The following is a 12,991-nucleotide window of genomic DNA, read 5'->3' as shown; positions in this document are numbered from 1 at the left end:
TCCTCCTCCTCCTCCTCCTCCTCCTCCTCCTTCTTCTTCTTTTTTTGGTTTTTCGAGACAGAGTTTCTCTGTGTAGCCCTGGCTGTCCTGGAACTCACTCTGCAGACCAGGCTGGCCTCGAACTCAGAAATCTGCCTGCCTCTGCCTCCCAAGTGCTGGGATTAAAGGCGTGTACCACCACTGCCCGGCTTAAAAGTTCTTCTTAAACCTTTTTAAAAAAATTTATTTATTCATTTTATTTTCTTTGTTTAATTAATTAATTTTTTTTTTTGAGGGGAAGAATATTCCTTGTGTGTGGAAACAGAGGACAACTTCCTTAGTCAGTTCTGTGTCCTAGGGTCAGGTCATCAGGCTCGGTGGCAAGCAGATTTTACCTACTATGTCATCTCACCAGACCAGGAATCAAATCTTTTTTTTTTTTAGATTTATTTATTTATTTTATGTATATGAGTACACTGTTGCTGTCTTCAGCTGTCTTCAGACACACCAGAAGAGGGCATCAGATCCCATTACAGATGGTTGTGAGTCACTATGTGGTTGCTGGGAATTGAACTCAGGATCTTTGGAAGAGCAGTCAGTACTCTTAACCGCTGAGCCATTTTTCCAGCCCCAGGAATCAAATCTTTAAATTGTGTTTTATTCAGAAACTTGGTGATCTGTGAAAGCAGCAGACTGATGCCAGTTAAAAATTTCGGAGCTAGAGAGATAGCTCAGCTGTTAAGAGTGCCAACTGCTCTCCCAAAGGTCCTGAGTTCAATTCCCAGCAACCACTTGGTGACTCACAACAATCTGTAAGGTGATCCAATGCCCTCTCCTGGTGTATCTGAAGAGAGCAACAGTGTACTCATATAGATAAAAATAAATAAATCTTTAAGAAAAAAAAACTGGCATTTCTAGCTGGGCAGTGGTGGTGCACGTCTTTGATCCAGCACTTGGTAGGCAGAGGCAGGTAGATAGGACAACCAGGGATGTACAGAGAAAAAAACAAAACAAACAACTGTCATTTCCTTCTCAGCTAGGAGCTTATACAGTGAGAAGGCAGAGACACCAGGGCAGGTGTTACTCTGGAGCTCTGTGGGCCTGGCCCCTCCGCTAAGGAGGGCAGCCACACTTCTGAGACATTGTGTCTCTCTCCTTTCCTCCTACTGTGTGCTCCTTCCCTGGGTGCTGAGCTCAGGGCCTGAGTCTGTTTGGTGTCTGCTAATACCAACTTTGTTTCTGGGCTTGGGGCAGGGCTAACTAAAACAAATAGACCCTTAACAACATGTCCTACAGGCTCCTTCTACCATACAGGATCCTGGGGCTCAGTGGAAGGCCAGCCAGTCTAGCTGAATTGGCAAAGCTCTCCCTAAATTCTATTCCCAGCAGCCCTTAAAATCGGATGTTCTAGCACATGTCTGTAATCTCAGCACTGGGGAGGTGGAGGCAGGAGGATCAGAAGTTCAAGATCATCTTTGGATACTTAAGAGAGTTTGTGGCCAGCTGGATTACATAAAACCCTGTCTCCAAACATATATACCTTTTCTTTTTCCTTTCCTTTTCTTTTCTTTTCTTTTCTTTTCCTTTCCTTTCCTTTCCTTTCCTTTCCTTTCCTTTCCTTTCCTTTCCTTTCCTTTCCTTTCCTTTCTTTTCTTTTCTTTTCTTTTCTTTTCTTTTCTTGTTTTTCGAGACAGGGTTTCTCTTTATAGCCCTGGGTGTCCTGGAACTCACTCTGTAGACCAGGCTGGCCTCGAACTCAGAAATCCACCTGCCTCTGCCTCCCAAGTGCTGGGATTAAAGGCGTGCACCACCACTGCCCGGCCATATATACCATTTCTTATTCATTCATCATACACGGATGGACTTTTGGGCTGTCCGCACTGTGGATGGAGAGGCTAGTGCTGCTAGGAAGGGTGTACATCTTTTTTTGTTTGAGACTGAGTCTTCTGGTGGAGTCCTGGCTAGCCTCAACTGCACAACAATCCTTTTGCTTCTGCTTCCTGAGTGTGAGGGTTGCAGGCTTTAGCAACCACAGATGACTTACCTCTTACTCTTTTATACACCTGCATAGTATTCCACCACAGGATCCCTAGGAACCCAAGTAGTTCTAACATAAATATTTTGGGCCAATATTATTATCTTGCTCATGGGAAGTCAGCAGGCATAGGGCATGTCCCCCTCTGTCACTTACACATAGCTTGTTCTGCCTTTTGCAGGCCATCAATGCTGCCAAACACGGAGTTGTCGGAGTGTTGGTATACACGGACCCGGGTGATATCAATGACGGGAAGAGCTTGCCTAACGAAACATTCCCCAACTCCTGGGGGCTGCCTCCTTCCGGTGTGGAACGAGGCTCCTACTATGAGTATTTTGGGGACCCTCTGACTCCCTACCTTCCAGCCCACCCCTCTTCTTTCCGCCTGGATCTTCACAACATCTCGGGATTTCCCCCAATTCCCTCCCAGCCTATTGGCTTTGAGGATGCAAAGGATCTGCTCTGGTGAGCCTGTGCCTAGTACATCTTACCCCTAGACACCTGCAGATACCAAACTTACCTCACAGACACTCTCTCCTCCCCAGTCACCTCACTGGAGCCACTGCCCCCGACTCCTGGCAGGGAGCACTGGGTTGTCAGTACAAGCTGGGGCCGGGCTTTGAGCCAAATGGAAGATTCCCAGCTGACAGGTGAGACAGGGCGTCTCTCTTCTCTCCCTTCCCCTAATTCCCCCAATTCCCTTTTCCCCTTGATACCCTCTTACCCAACATTCCTTCTTCCCTCTTCGAGACTATCTCCCAGCCCTTTCCAGAATGGCTTAGTCTTTGGGGGAAGCTCACTGAAAGGAAGTGACTGACTCCTCCCCAGCTGAGGAGGCTTCCACAGAGAGCAGCTTTGCTAACTGCCTTTCTTGGTTCTTTTTGTTTGTTTGTTTTTTTGTTTTGTTTTTCAAGACAGGGTTTCTCTGTATAGTCCTGGCTGTCCTGGAACTCACTCTGTAGACCAGGCTGGCCTCGAACTCAGAAATCCACCTGCCTCTGCCTCCCAAGTGCTGGGATTAAAGGCGTGTGCCACCACCGCCCGGCGCCTTTCTTGGTTCTGCTGAGCAAGTGACTGATGGTGTCATCTTCCCTCTCTTGAACTCACTTTTTCTGAATCTGATAGGAGGACAGGAGAGGGCTTAAATTCTAATCATATCCTTCATCCCATCCCTAGCGAGGTGAAAGTGAGTGTCCACAACAGGCTGGAGCTGAAAAACTCCTCCAATGTCCTGGGCATCATCCAGGGGGCCGTGGAGCCTGGTGAGCCTGTTTGTACCAAGTCCCACCACTCCTGGGTCCTGCCCTGGTTACAGTCCACCTTGGCCTGCCTACCCTCTCCTGTACCCTCTCTGCCCCTCTGACTCTGGTCCTCCCTTCAGATCGATACGTGATCTACGGAAACCACCGGGACAGCTGGGTACACGGGGCCGTGGACCCCAGCAGTGGCACTGCTGTCCTCTTGGAGATCTCTCGAGTCTTGGGGACCTTGCTAAAGAAGGGTGAGACCATGCTGTCCTCTGGTCAGTCCTCCAGAAGCCCCAGAGTCATTTCCTCCCCACTTCTTTTGTTTCCTTCATCTGCAGGGCTCACTTGAACCAGGCATGAACCATGGAGGCATTAGTACCTGGGTGCCAGCCCCTGGCCTTGGGCGCCTCAGGACTCAATAACAGATTATTGGTATATGCAGCCATTCCCAGGAGCCTCCTATGTGTCCTGGGAGAGTCAGGCCCCACGGGCTGTGAACATGATCTTTCCAGGCTCTGCCTTTTAAGCCAAGTCTATCCCTACTGACATTTCAGCACTGGAGACCCTCAAGGAAAGGAGTGGTGGATCCTCAGAGCAAGAGATCATAGCTAGGGAAGAGGCTGAGCATCCAGGGTCAGTTAAGGTCAGAGAGGAGAGCTCGGGAAGGAGGTTGAGGGCTTCTGTCTCTGGGCTGAAAAAGATACTTGTGAGATGAACTGGAGGGCTGTTAGCAATGATGGAAGGTCAAACAGATGTGGCTGAACCAGCAGAGGAGGGCCGGTTGTCAGCTGGGAACATCAGGTAGATCCCTGGAAGACTGTGGCCAGCCAGTCTAGTCCACCTGGTTGTTTCAGGCCATGGAGCCCTCATCTCAACAAACAAACAGACAAACAAACAAACAAACAAGGGGTTACTTGGATATAGCCAATCTTTTTCTTATGCATTTATTATAACTTAATCTCTCAAGTACAGGCAGAATCTAAATAATGAATTTTCTATGTAGATTATCAGGAATTACTAATAAATAGTATGGAGTATGGGCCTTCTAGAAATGAGAAAGAAAAACAACAAAACCCCTAACCTGTGGACTGTACACACAAGTGCCCTGGCATGCACACAGAACCTTGGCGATCTAACCTGGGACACACAGTCTGTCCCACCGTGTCCCTTTGTCTCTACAGTGCCTTAGCTGCTCTTTGTCTTTCAAGATGCTGACATTTGTCATACTTCCCTCAGTCTGGTCGGCCTGGTCACCATCAGGCCATACATTGCTGGCAAGAAAAAGTGTGGGGATTTGTAGCTGCAAACATGTATTCATGCTACATTTCAAAAAAATTTTTTTCTTCAGCCAAAAGTGAGTGCTAGGTGTGATGGGTTATGTCTGCAAGCCCAGTCTTCATGAGGCTGTGGCAAGAGGAGCAAACAGTTCAAGGCCAGCCTGGTCTACAGAGTGAGTTTCAGAGCAGTCAGGGCCACAGAGTGAGAGCCTATCTTGATGAATAAATACATTAGTGAATACATAGGGTCTGGGGTTGTAAGTCAGTTGGTGAAGCGTGGGTAAAGCTGTAGGCCTAGCATACAGGAGGCCCTGGGTCTGGTCCCAGAACTTGGCAAAGGGAGCAAGAGAATCAAAGTTCTAGGTCATCCCCAGCTACACAGGGAACCTGAAGCCAGGCTCTGATAAAAAGGGTGAACTCCTAAACAGTAGCACACGTCTGTGATCTCAACACTGGGGAGGCTGAGGCAGGAGAATGGTGAGTTTAAGACCATTCTGTGTTACACTGATAGTTCTGGATCAACCTGAACTATATAGCAAGACCCTGTTTTAGAAAACAACAAAGAACCAAACAACAATGATCAGATGATCCAGCTGCAGCCAGAGGTGTAACACAACAGGGAGCATGTGGAGCTGAGGGAACATGGAGCATGAAGGGGCAGGCATCAGGATCTTAGGGGTGTGGCTGGGGACTGTGGGAAGGGAGCCTGGAGATGGAAGCCAGGCTGCTGGATGCTGTAGGAAGCAGGGTGGGGCCCTGGGTAAATCATATGCCTCTGGGACCTATGACATCTGGATTTGAGCCTGGCTATCCTGCCTACTCGATATGTTCTGGGCAAGGCATTTAACTTCTCTGTGCCTCCGTTTCTTCAACTGCGAAGTGGAGAGATACTTTCTTTTCCCTTGATTTTTATTTTATGTATATGAGTGCTTTCCTTTTATGATTGTCTGTGTACCATGGGTATGCGGTACCCTTGGAGGTCAGAAAAGAGTGTTGCATCCCCTGGAACTGGATGTTGGAAGCCTCCACGTGGGTGGTTGGAATAGAACCTGGGTTCTCTAGAAGAGCAGCCAGAGCTCTTAACAGTTGAGCATCACTCTGGGCTACCCCCGGCAACTTCCCCCACCCCCCATGAAGATACTGTTGTAAAGGTTGATTTGGGATAAAACTATTCAGCAACTACCAACGTATTATCAACAAATGTTAACTGAGGATAGAGGATCAAATTTCCCCAAAGCAGGTCTACCATGGACCAGAGAGAAGGTAGGGCATTTAGGTCAAAAGAGACCCGATGACCCAAGGACTCCCAGGGTACCGTGTGTTGAAGGTGGGAGGCTAGAAAGAGAATTGTCTCCTGCAAGGCTGGCAGAAGGTGTGGTTGAACCATCTTTTCTAGCTCCTCCCTTCCTTCCATGTCCCCAGCTTACTCCTCAAGTCACCCTGGGTCAGAGGACCCTGCCGTCCGACCCCTCATCGCTTCTTCCCTCCAGGCACCTGGCGACCCCGCAGGTCCATCATATTTGCCAGCTGGGGAGCGGAGGAGTTTGGGCTCATTGGCTCTACAGAATTCACAGAGGTGAGTGAGCCCCACAAAGGAGTGGGTAGTAGGAGTCCTTGGATGGGGCAGCAATGGACTGATGTCACTTCTCCTCCTCCCACTCTCCCTTGGCACAGGAGTTCCTCAGCAAGCTGCAGGAGCGCGCGGTGACCTACATCAATGTGGACATCTCTGTGTTCTGTATGGGCGGCTCAGGCAGCTGGGAATGGGCTGGGAAAGGAAGGGACTGGATCTGAACAGGCCTCCCTGCTCCTTCCACAGCCAATGTTACCCTCCGGGCACAGGGGACACCCCCTGTACAAAGTGTGATATTCTCTGCCACCAAAGAGGTACAAGGGGGTATGAGGGGCTATGTAGTATAGGGTGGGCAGGACTGGAGCCCTCGGATCTCAGTTGACCTGGAGAGTGGAGGCTGCTGGAGACCCATCTGGTTGTTGAGGCTGGGTTTCCTGAGCCATCAGATTTTCCTCTCTGTACCAGATCAGTGCACCAGGTTCCAGTGGCCTCAGTATCTATGACAACTGGATCCGATATACTAACCGCAGTAGTCCAGTATATGGAGTGGTTCCCAGGTGAGCCCAGAAACCAGACAGGTAGGGGGCCTATAGGCCCAGCACGTCCACCTGCCACCCTCCAGAGCCTTTCTTCTCCCCTCCTCTAGCCTGGGCACGCTGGGTGCAGGCAGCGACTATGCCTCATTCATTCACTTCCTGGGCATCACTTCCATGGACCTTGCCTACACCTATGACCGGGTGAGTAGTCTTCCACGCCACACTCCCTCCCCAGCACTGCTGTGTTAGACCTCAGGGGAAGATCTAGTCCAGACAGGATCTGTCTGGTTCATTCACTAAGCATCTGTCAACTGTGTCTTAGTTTTGTTTCCTGTTGCTGTGAGAAAATACCCGGACAAAAGCAACTTTGAGGAAAAAGGGTTTATTTTAGCACAAGTCTAGGTCCTAGTCCATTAGAGCAGGGGAGTCACAGTGGTGGGGGCTCCCGAGAACTGAGTACACTACACTGACAGTTAAGAGTAGAAAGTAATGAGTAGATGCTTGGTTATTAATGCTCAGTCAACTTCTCCATCCCTGACTTAGGAATGGCGCTGTCCACAGTGTGGCAGTGTGGTCCTTGACAGGAGAAGTATCAACTCAGGACCCCCAGACCAAGTTTCCAGCACAGAGGAGACAGAGGGCAGAGGGCAGGGAATAAGAGGCAAAGACAGGAGACAGAGGATGAGAGAGAGGGGGGTATTTATTCTAGAGAACAAACGACTGTCTCTGGATAGAGAGGAGACACCCGTGGCCCATAGGTAATGGCAGTTTATAAATGTAAAGGGGAAGCCCGTGTTAGGACGAGATATTGAATTTTAATTGGACATGTTAACTAGGTAAGCCAAAGTGTCTTTTGATTGCTGGATTTTATTGTTTTGATAGCTGGACAACCTCAGGAGGGATTGGCTAAATAATAGGATAGACTTTGGTGGCTAGCTTTAGGAATGTAATCTATTAATCCCAGCACTTGGGAGGCAGAGGCAGGCGGATTTCTGAGTTCAAGACCAGCCTGGTCTACAGAGTGAGTTCCAAGACAGCCAGGGCTACACAGAGAAATCCTGTCTCGAAAAAAAAAAAAAAATTAATGTGATCTACAGTTTTTAGCAAGGCAGAGGGAGTCAGGGAGAAGGGCAAGACCTGCTCAAGCTGGCCAGAGTCCCTTTGGTCCTCCTATCTCAATAAATGTAATCAAAATAGACTCCCACATGCCCATAGGCCAATCAGATTTAGACATTTCCTTACTGAGACTCCTGTCCCAGACGTTTATTGTATCAAGGTGACAGTTAAAACTAGCTGTTAGCACGGGCTCCACAGGCCGGCTTTCCTAGGCCTCCGAGCATGTTTCTGCTCATCAAACACTTGCATGGTTGTATTGATTTGTAGTTGCTCTACCCTACTCATTCTACAATGCTCTCACATCGTGTTATGCCTTATTCAGGACAAGAAAAAGGCTGTTGTCAATCATAGGATGGCAGTAACTAACTAAGCAGAACTTAGTGTGGAAATGCTTGTGCGGGTGTCAGCACTAATCAAGAAACGTTAGGGAACAATTCATACGCTGTGGGGATTGAGGTGGGACTCCAGTGCATCCAGCCTGTACCTCCTGAGTGGATGCTCTCAATCCCATCCCCCCGGCTCTGCTGCCCTTGGGTGGTGGAGCTGGGATTCCCACTTCTGACTCCAAAGCCCCAGGCTTATTTGCGCAATAGCAAGCAGGCTAGTCCCTGACCCTCAGCTCCTCCTCTGGAAGTAGAAATTCTGAAGCACACAGCCCACTGTGGGAACCAAGATTTCCCACCCCAAGTCTACCTCTTCCTTATTCCTCTAGAGCAAGACCTCAGCCAGGATCTACCCGACCTACCACACAGCTTTTGACACGTTTGATTATGTGGAGAAGTTTCTGGACCCTGGTGAGGAGGGGACAGGGGCATTCTGAGGCTGACAGAAGGATGGGCTGATGATGCAGCCCTTGCCTTGTGTCCCCTCCATAGGTTTCAGCAGCCACCAAGCTGTGGCCCGGACGGCTGGGAGTGTGCTTCTCCGGCTCAGTGACAGCCTCTTCCTGCCCCTCAATGTCAGTGACTACAGTGAGACACTAAACAGTTTCCTGCAGGTTGCTCAAAAGAACCTCAGCACAGAGTTAGAGAAGCAGAACATCAGCCTGGGTATGCACACCCCAACATGGAGTCATGGGGAGCCCTGTATCCTCAGGCAGGGCTAAGCCAGGTGTTCCCCACCTAGGGCCGTTGGTAACTGCAGTGGAGAAGTTTAAGATGGCAGCTGCAGCCTTGGGCCAGCGCATCTTGACACTGCAGGAGAGCAGGCCTGAGTGAGTACCAGCAGTGGGCAGGTCTGGGAGCGGGCACTTGGCATGCATTGGGCTAGCAGCTCAACTGTTGGCTTGCACAGTAACGCACACGCTCTCCAGTCCTCTGCAGGTACGGATGGTCAATGACCAGCTAATGCTCTTGGAACGGGCATTCCTGAACCCGAGGGCTTTCCCAGAGGAGCGATACTATAGGTGAGCCTATGTCACAGCTCTGGGGAGGGGGGTTGGAGCGAAGACCTACCACCCAGAGCTCACAATCCACTTCACTGACAGCTGGGGAGTGCGGCCCACCCTGCACAGCTGTAAGCCCTTGCTTTCAGAGAACATGCAGGAGTTTTATGCTTGCCTGTTGACAGTGCTGAGTGCAGGTGACCTCTCTCTAACCCCCAGCTTGCCATCTCTCCTCAGCCATGTGCTCTGGGCACCCAACACAGGCTCTTCTGCCACATTCCCAGGGCTGGCCAATGCTTATGCCAGGGCCCAGAAAGTCAACTCCGGACCTGAAGCTTGGGCTGAAGTACAGAGGCAGCTTAGCATTGTAGTGATGGCCCTGGAGGGTGCAGCAGCCACCCTGGGACCTGTGGCTGACCTCTGACCCCAGCCCTGTCCCTTGGGCTTTTTCTTTATCTTGCCTCTCACACCTGTTCCTCTGGGGTATGTCCCAGTCCTTTCTTAGGCAGGAGTGGGTACAACCAGCAAACACCCTCAAGCTTTTAAAGCATGGGGTGTGTGTGTGTGTGTGTGTGTGTGTGTGTGCGTGGCGGCTTCCCTGTAGTTAAAGACACCTGCTCATGGTAGTGGGTAAAGCTTGGGTCCAAAGTAGTGTAGAGGCCAGGCCCTTGCTCAACCCGCCTTCCTCTTCCCCTGCTCTATCTCCCCTCTTAACCCTCAAATAAATGAAGTCTACGAGTCCCTGTTATTGTTTGGGAACCATAATGAATTCCTTTTATTGTTTGGGAATTGTGAGACAGAGCCCACGGAGCTCTGATCCAGGTCTCGTGGGAGATGAAACCCTCTCAAGCTGGAGATCCAGGTCTGTGACTGTCCTTATCTTCCTCTGCCATGACCACTTCCTCCAGGGTGTGTCCCTGAAGCTTGCTTCCCACTAATATGTAGCAGGTACCAGGGGGTGGGAGTCCTTCTTCAGAGTATTGACCCCTCAGGAATACAACTCTGTCTTTATCCAAGGTCAGCCCATGGGCCTGGCACAGGTCTCGTGCTTCCTGGAGTCCATCTAGGGCCAGAAAGTGTACTATGAAGTCCAAAGGCAAGGTCTGTCCTTTAGGAGTGCTCAGGGCACGGGCCAGGCGGGCCAGGGCTTTGCGACGGGCATGGCCGATGTGTTCCTGCACTGCGCAGCTCTGTAGGTAGGGCAAGGTGCGGAGCAGGCGAAACAGTCGGGCATGGTTGTCTTCACGGAAGGCAGCATCCACAGCCAAAGCAGTCTGAAGGGGAGGGCAGGCACGCAGGGTGGCAGGCAGCTGTAGAACCTCCTGCAGGGCTTCCACAGAACCTACAAAGGCAAGAAACAGAAAGAAAAGGATGCCGATGCTTCCTGGATCAGGCATACCTCATCTCACCCTCTCAGACCCAATGTTCACCGCGGGTCCCAGGCAAGCTCATTCCCAGAGCTTGGTTCTGTGTACCTGCTAGCTCTAGTAATATTCCCTCAGAGAGGCTAACCCACTTCCTCTCTCCTCTTCCAAGAAAGATCCAGCCATCAGATCCTTCTCTGGTCTTTTTGAGGTGTTGCAAGACCAGACCTCTAAATCCTTACAAGACAGAGATGGGCGGTGTTCTACATAGGGACACAGGCTAGCCTGAGGCTGTCCTAGAGCACAGGCTATTATGCTACACCCAGACTTAAGATTTTCTAACTTAGGGTTCCCACTGCTGCGCAGTAGCAAAAGGATTCTGGGTGCTGGCTTCGCTACACTTTCCCCTCTATCTGGAAGGGTCAGTTTTTGACGAAGACTCTGCCCTAGTTTCCTTTTCCTTTCAAAGAAAAGGCCACTGAAACCTTGAGCCATTTTTGTAAGTTAGTGAATTTAAGAGTTACTGTGTATGTATGATCCAAATGTATTGTATCCACATATAAAATCACCAAAGAATCTGCCTGCCTCTGCCTGAATCTGCCAAAGTGTTCGGTACAAGGCGCCTGTCACCACGTCCACTGGACTTTCCTATAATTAAATAAACCACCCACAGAAGGGAACCTTTTATCCTGTCAAATATATTTATGGGGCAGCCTACGGAGTACATCTTTGGGAAGCGTTTTCTAGGCCAACTCTCTCAGTACTATCTATCTCCTTCCACCTCTGCTATGCAGAAACAGCCCAATTTGAGAATGACAGTCCTCAGGTCCCACGTCGGGACCCTTACGAACTGACTTTCCCAAGGAGAAGCTATTGCTGAGGGATGGAAGTTACCACACTCCCAAGCTACAGTTCGCCGTGGCTGCTAGTATTGCTTCTCCCCTACTCCAAGCTCCTAAGGTCCCCGCACTTTGTTCTCTGGAATCCGACTCACCCAAGTTGTAGAGCAGAAAGAGGCCCTGAAAGGCAGCCTGGCGGGGGTGCGGGGTTCCGCCCCGCGCGTAGCAGCGCCGCAGCGAACCGAAGCCTTCCTGCACCTGAGTCTGAAGCAGCACCGGGTCCACGGCTCCGCGCGTCTCTTCTGGCCGCACCTGAGCCAAAACGGCCAGCAGCGTGGCCAGCGCAGCCTCCAGCACGGCCGCCGCGTCCGCGTCGCCCACTCCCTGCAGCGACAGATCCAGCCGCACTGCGCGCAGGCGGTCGGCTACGAAGCTCGCCACCTCCGCGCACGACACGTCGGCGCGGCCGGCTACCTCACCGGCCAGGTAGCGCACGGTGGCCAGGAGCACCGGGGGTGGCCGCAGCAGGCTTGGCGGGGGCCGGGGTTTGCCCGCTGCCGGCCGACTGTATTCCTTCACTGTGCGCCTCGGGTCGGCTCGAGGAGCGTTCCCATGGCCGCCTGGCTCCACCTCCAGTCGGTGCAGGCGATGCTCGCGCTCGCGTCGAGCGCGCTCGGCAGCCGGGCACATGTCTGGGCACAGGCCCATGGGGAGTTTGCAGCCGGACATAGCAGGGCTGTGGGTAGAGGACGCACACTCAGCATCGCTGGGCCAGCGGAAGGGCGGCACTGCATCCTGCCGCGGGCTCGGGGAACAGGCTTGGGCCCCAGTCTGGCTGGCCCTACCCTCCTCACGCGGCTTTCTCGGTTTGCGGCTCCCGCGGCCTTTAGAAACGCCTCCCATAATCCACCGCGCCTGGCTTCGGTTTTTCCCCTTAAATCGTCCCATGATGCATCGGTTTGTAGTCCAGCGATGAGGCCACACCTCCCCAGCTCTGGGATTTGTTGGATTGTTTAGCTTTTTGTTCTTAGGGCTCTCAAGTAGGTAGTCCTACTTTGGATATTTCATCATTTCTTTAACACGCTAAACTAGTGCTGCGTGTCTGTCATTCTTCTTTGCTTCCTTGTGCGTTTTAAGACAAGATCTCACTATGTAGCTCTGGATGGTCTGGACGTCACTATATAGACCAGGCTGACTTTGAACTCAATAGTGATCCCCCAGTCTCTGCTTTCCAGTTCCCGGATTAAAGGCGGGGATCACACATTCATAGGTATTGTTAGCATTTTTTCAAAGCTCCACCTCACAGTTACCTGGCAACAGTCAGATAGGATGACCCACTAAAAAGGGGGCTGCTTGCCCCCTCCTCGCTCTCGTTTTTGTTGTTGTTGTTGTTTGTTTGTTTGTTTTTCGAGACAGGATTTCTCTGTGTAGCCCTGGCTGTCCTGGAACTCACTCTGTAGACCAGGCTGGCCTCGAACTCAGAAATCCGCCTGCCTCTGCCTCCCAAGTGCTGGGAGGCTCTTGCTCTTGTTTCTTTCTTGCTCTTTTTCTGCTTTCCTTCTGTCTCCCCTCTCCCCAGCCCTCCCCCTTCCCTCTTTCTCCACGTGCTCATGGCCGGCCTCTACACCTCTTACTCCTCTC

General features: G+C 51.2%; 2 protein-coding genes across 2 annotated transcripts in view; one reads left to right on the top strand and one right to left on the bottom strand.

Moving 5' to 3' along the window:
- The window catches only part of Naaladl1 (N-acetylated alpha-linked acidic dipeptidase like 1), an 11,355-nt gene extending 1,784 nt beyond the window's left edge, over positions 1-9,571 (top strand). Inside the window, exons 5-18 of the mRNA XM_028771128.1 lie at positions 2,196-2,479; positions 2,560-2,664; positions 3,191-3,276; positions 3,396-3,515; positions 6,029-6,114; positions 6,213-6,276; positions 6,358-6,425; positions 6,577-6,668; positions 6,758-6,848; positions 8,476-8,557; positions 8,639-8,812; positions 8,889-8,976; positions 9,076-9,168; positions 9,385-9,571. Coding sequence (XP_028626961.1) covers positions 2,196-2,479; positions 2,560-2,664; positions 3,191-3,276; positions 3,396-3,515; positions 6,029-6,114; positions 6,213-6,276; positions 6,358-6,425; positions 6,577-6,668; positions 6,758-6,848; positions 8,476-8,557; positions 8,639-8,812; positions 8,889-8,976; positions 9,076-9,168; positions 9,385-9,571 — 1,620 coding nt within the window. The remainder of the gene's footprint in view (positions 1-2,195; positions 2,480-2,559; positions 2,665-3,190; positions 3,277-3,395; positions 3,516-6,028; positions 6,115-6,212; positions 6,277-6,357; positions 6,426-6,576; positions 6,669-6,757; positions 6,849-8,475; positions 8,558-8,638; positions 8,813-8,888; positions 8,977-9,075; positions 9,169-9,384) is intronic.
- Positions 9,572-9,892: 321 nt separating this feature from the next.
- On the bottom strand, positions 9,893-12,298 carry Sac3d1 (SAC3 domain containing 1). The gene is made up of 2 exons (XM_028771255.1): positions 11,506-12,298; positions 9,893-10,489 (listed from the first exon to the last, which is right to left on the bottom strand). The coding sequence occupies exons 1-2, from the start codon at positions 12,296-12,298 to the stop codon at positions 9,993-9,995; spliced, it is 1,290 nt and encodes a 429-aa protein (XP_028627088.1). The 3' UTR covers positions 9,893-9,992.
- Positions 12,299-12,991: the final 693 nt, after the last annotated feature.

Source organism: Grammomys surdaster, unplaced genomic scaffold (assembly GCF_004785775.1).
Source record: "Grammomys surdaster isolate TR1022 unplaced genomic scaffold, NIH_TR_1.0 205, whole genome shotgun sequence".
Lineage (NCBI taxonomy): Eukaryota > Metazoa > Chordata > Mammalia > Rodentia > Muridae > Grammomys > Grammomys surdaster.
The sequence above is the reverse complement of the archived record's forward strand: the minus strand, read 5'-3'. Positions and strand labels throughout refer to the sequence as shown.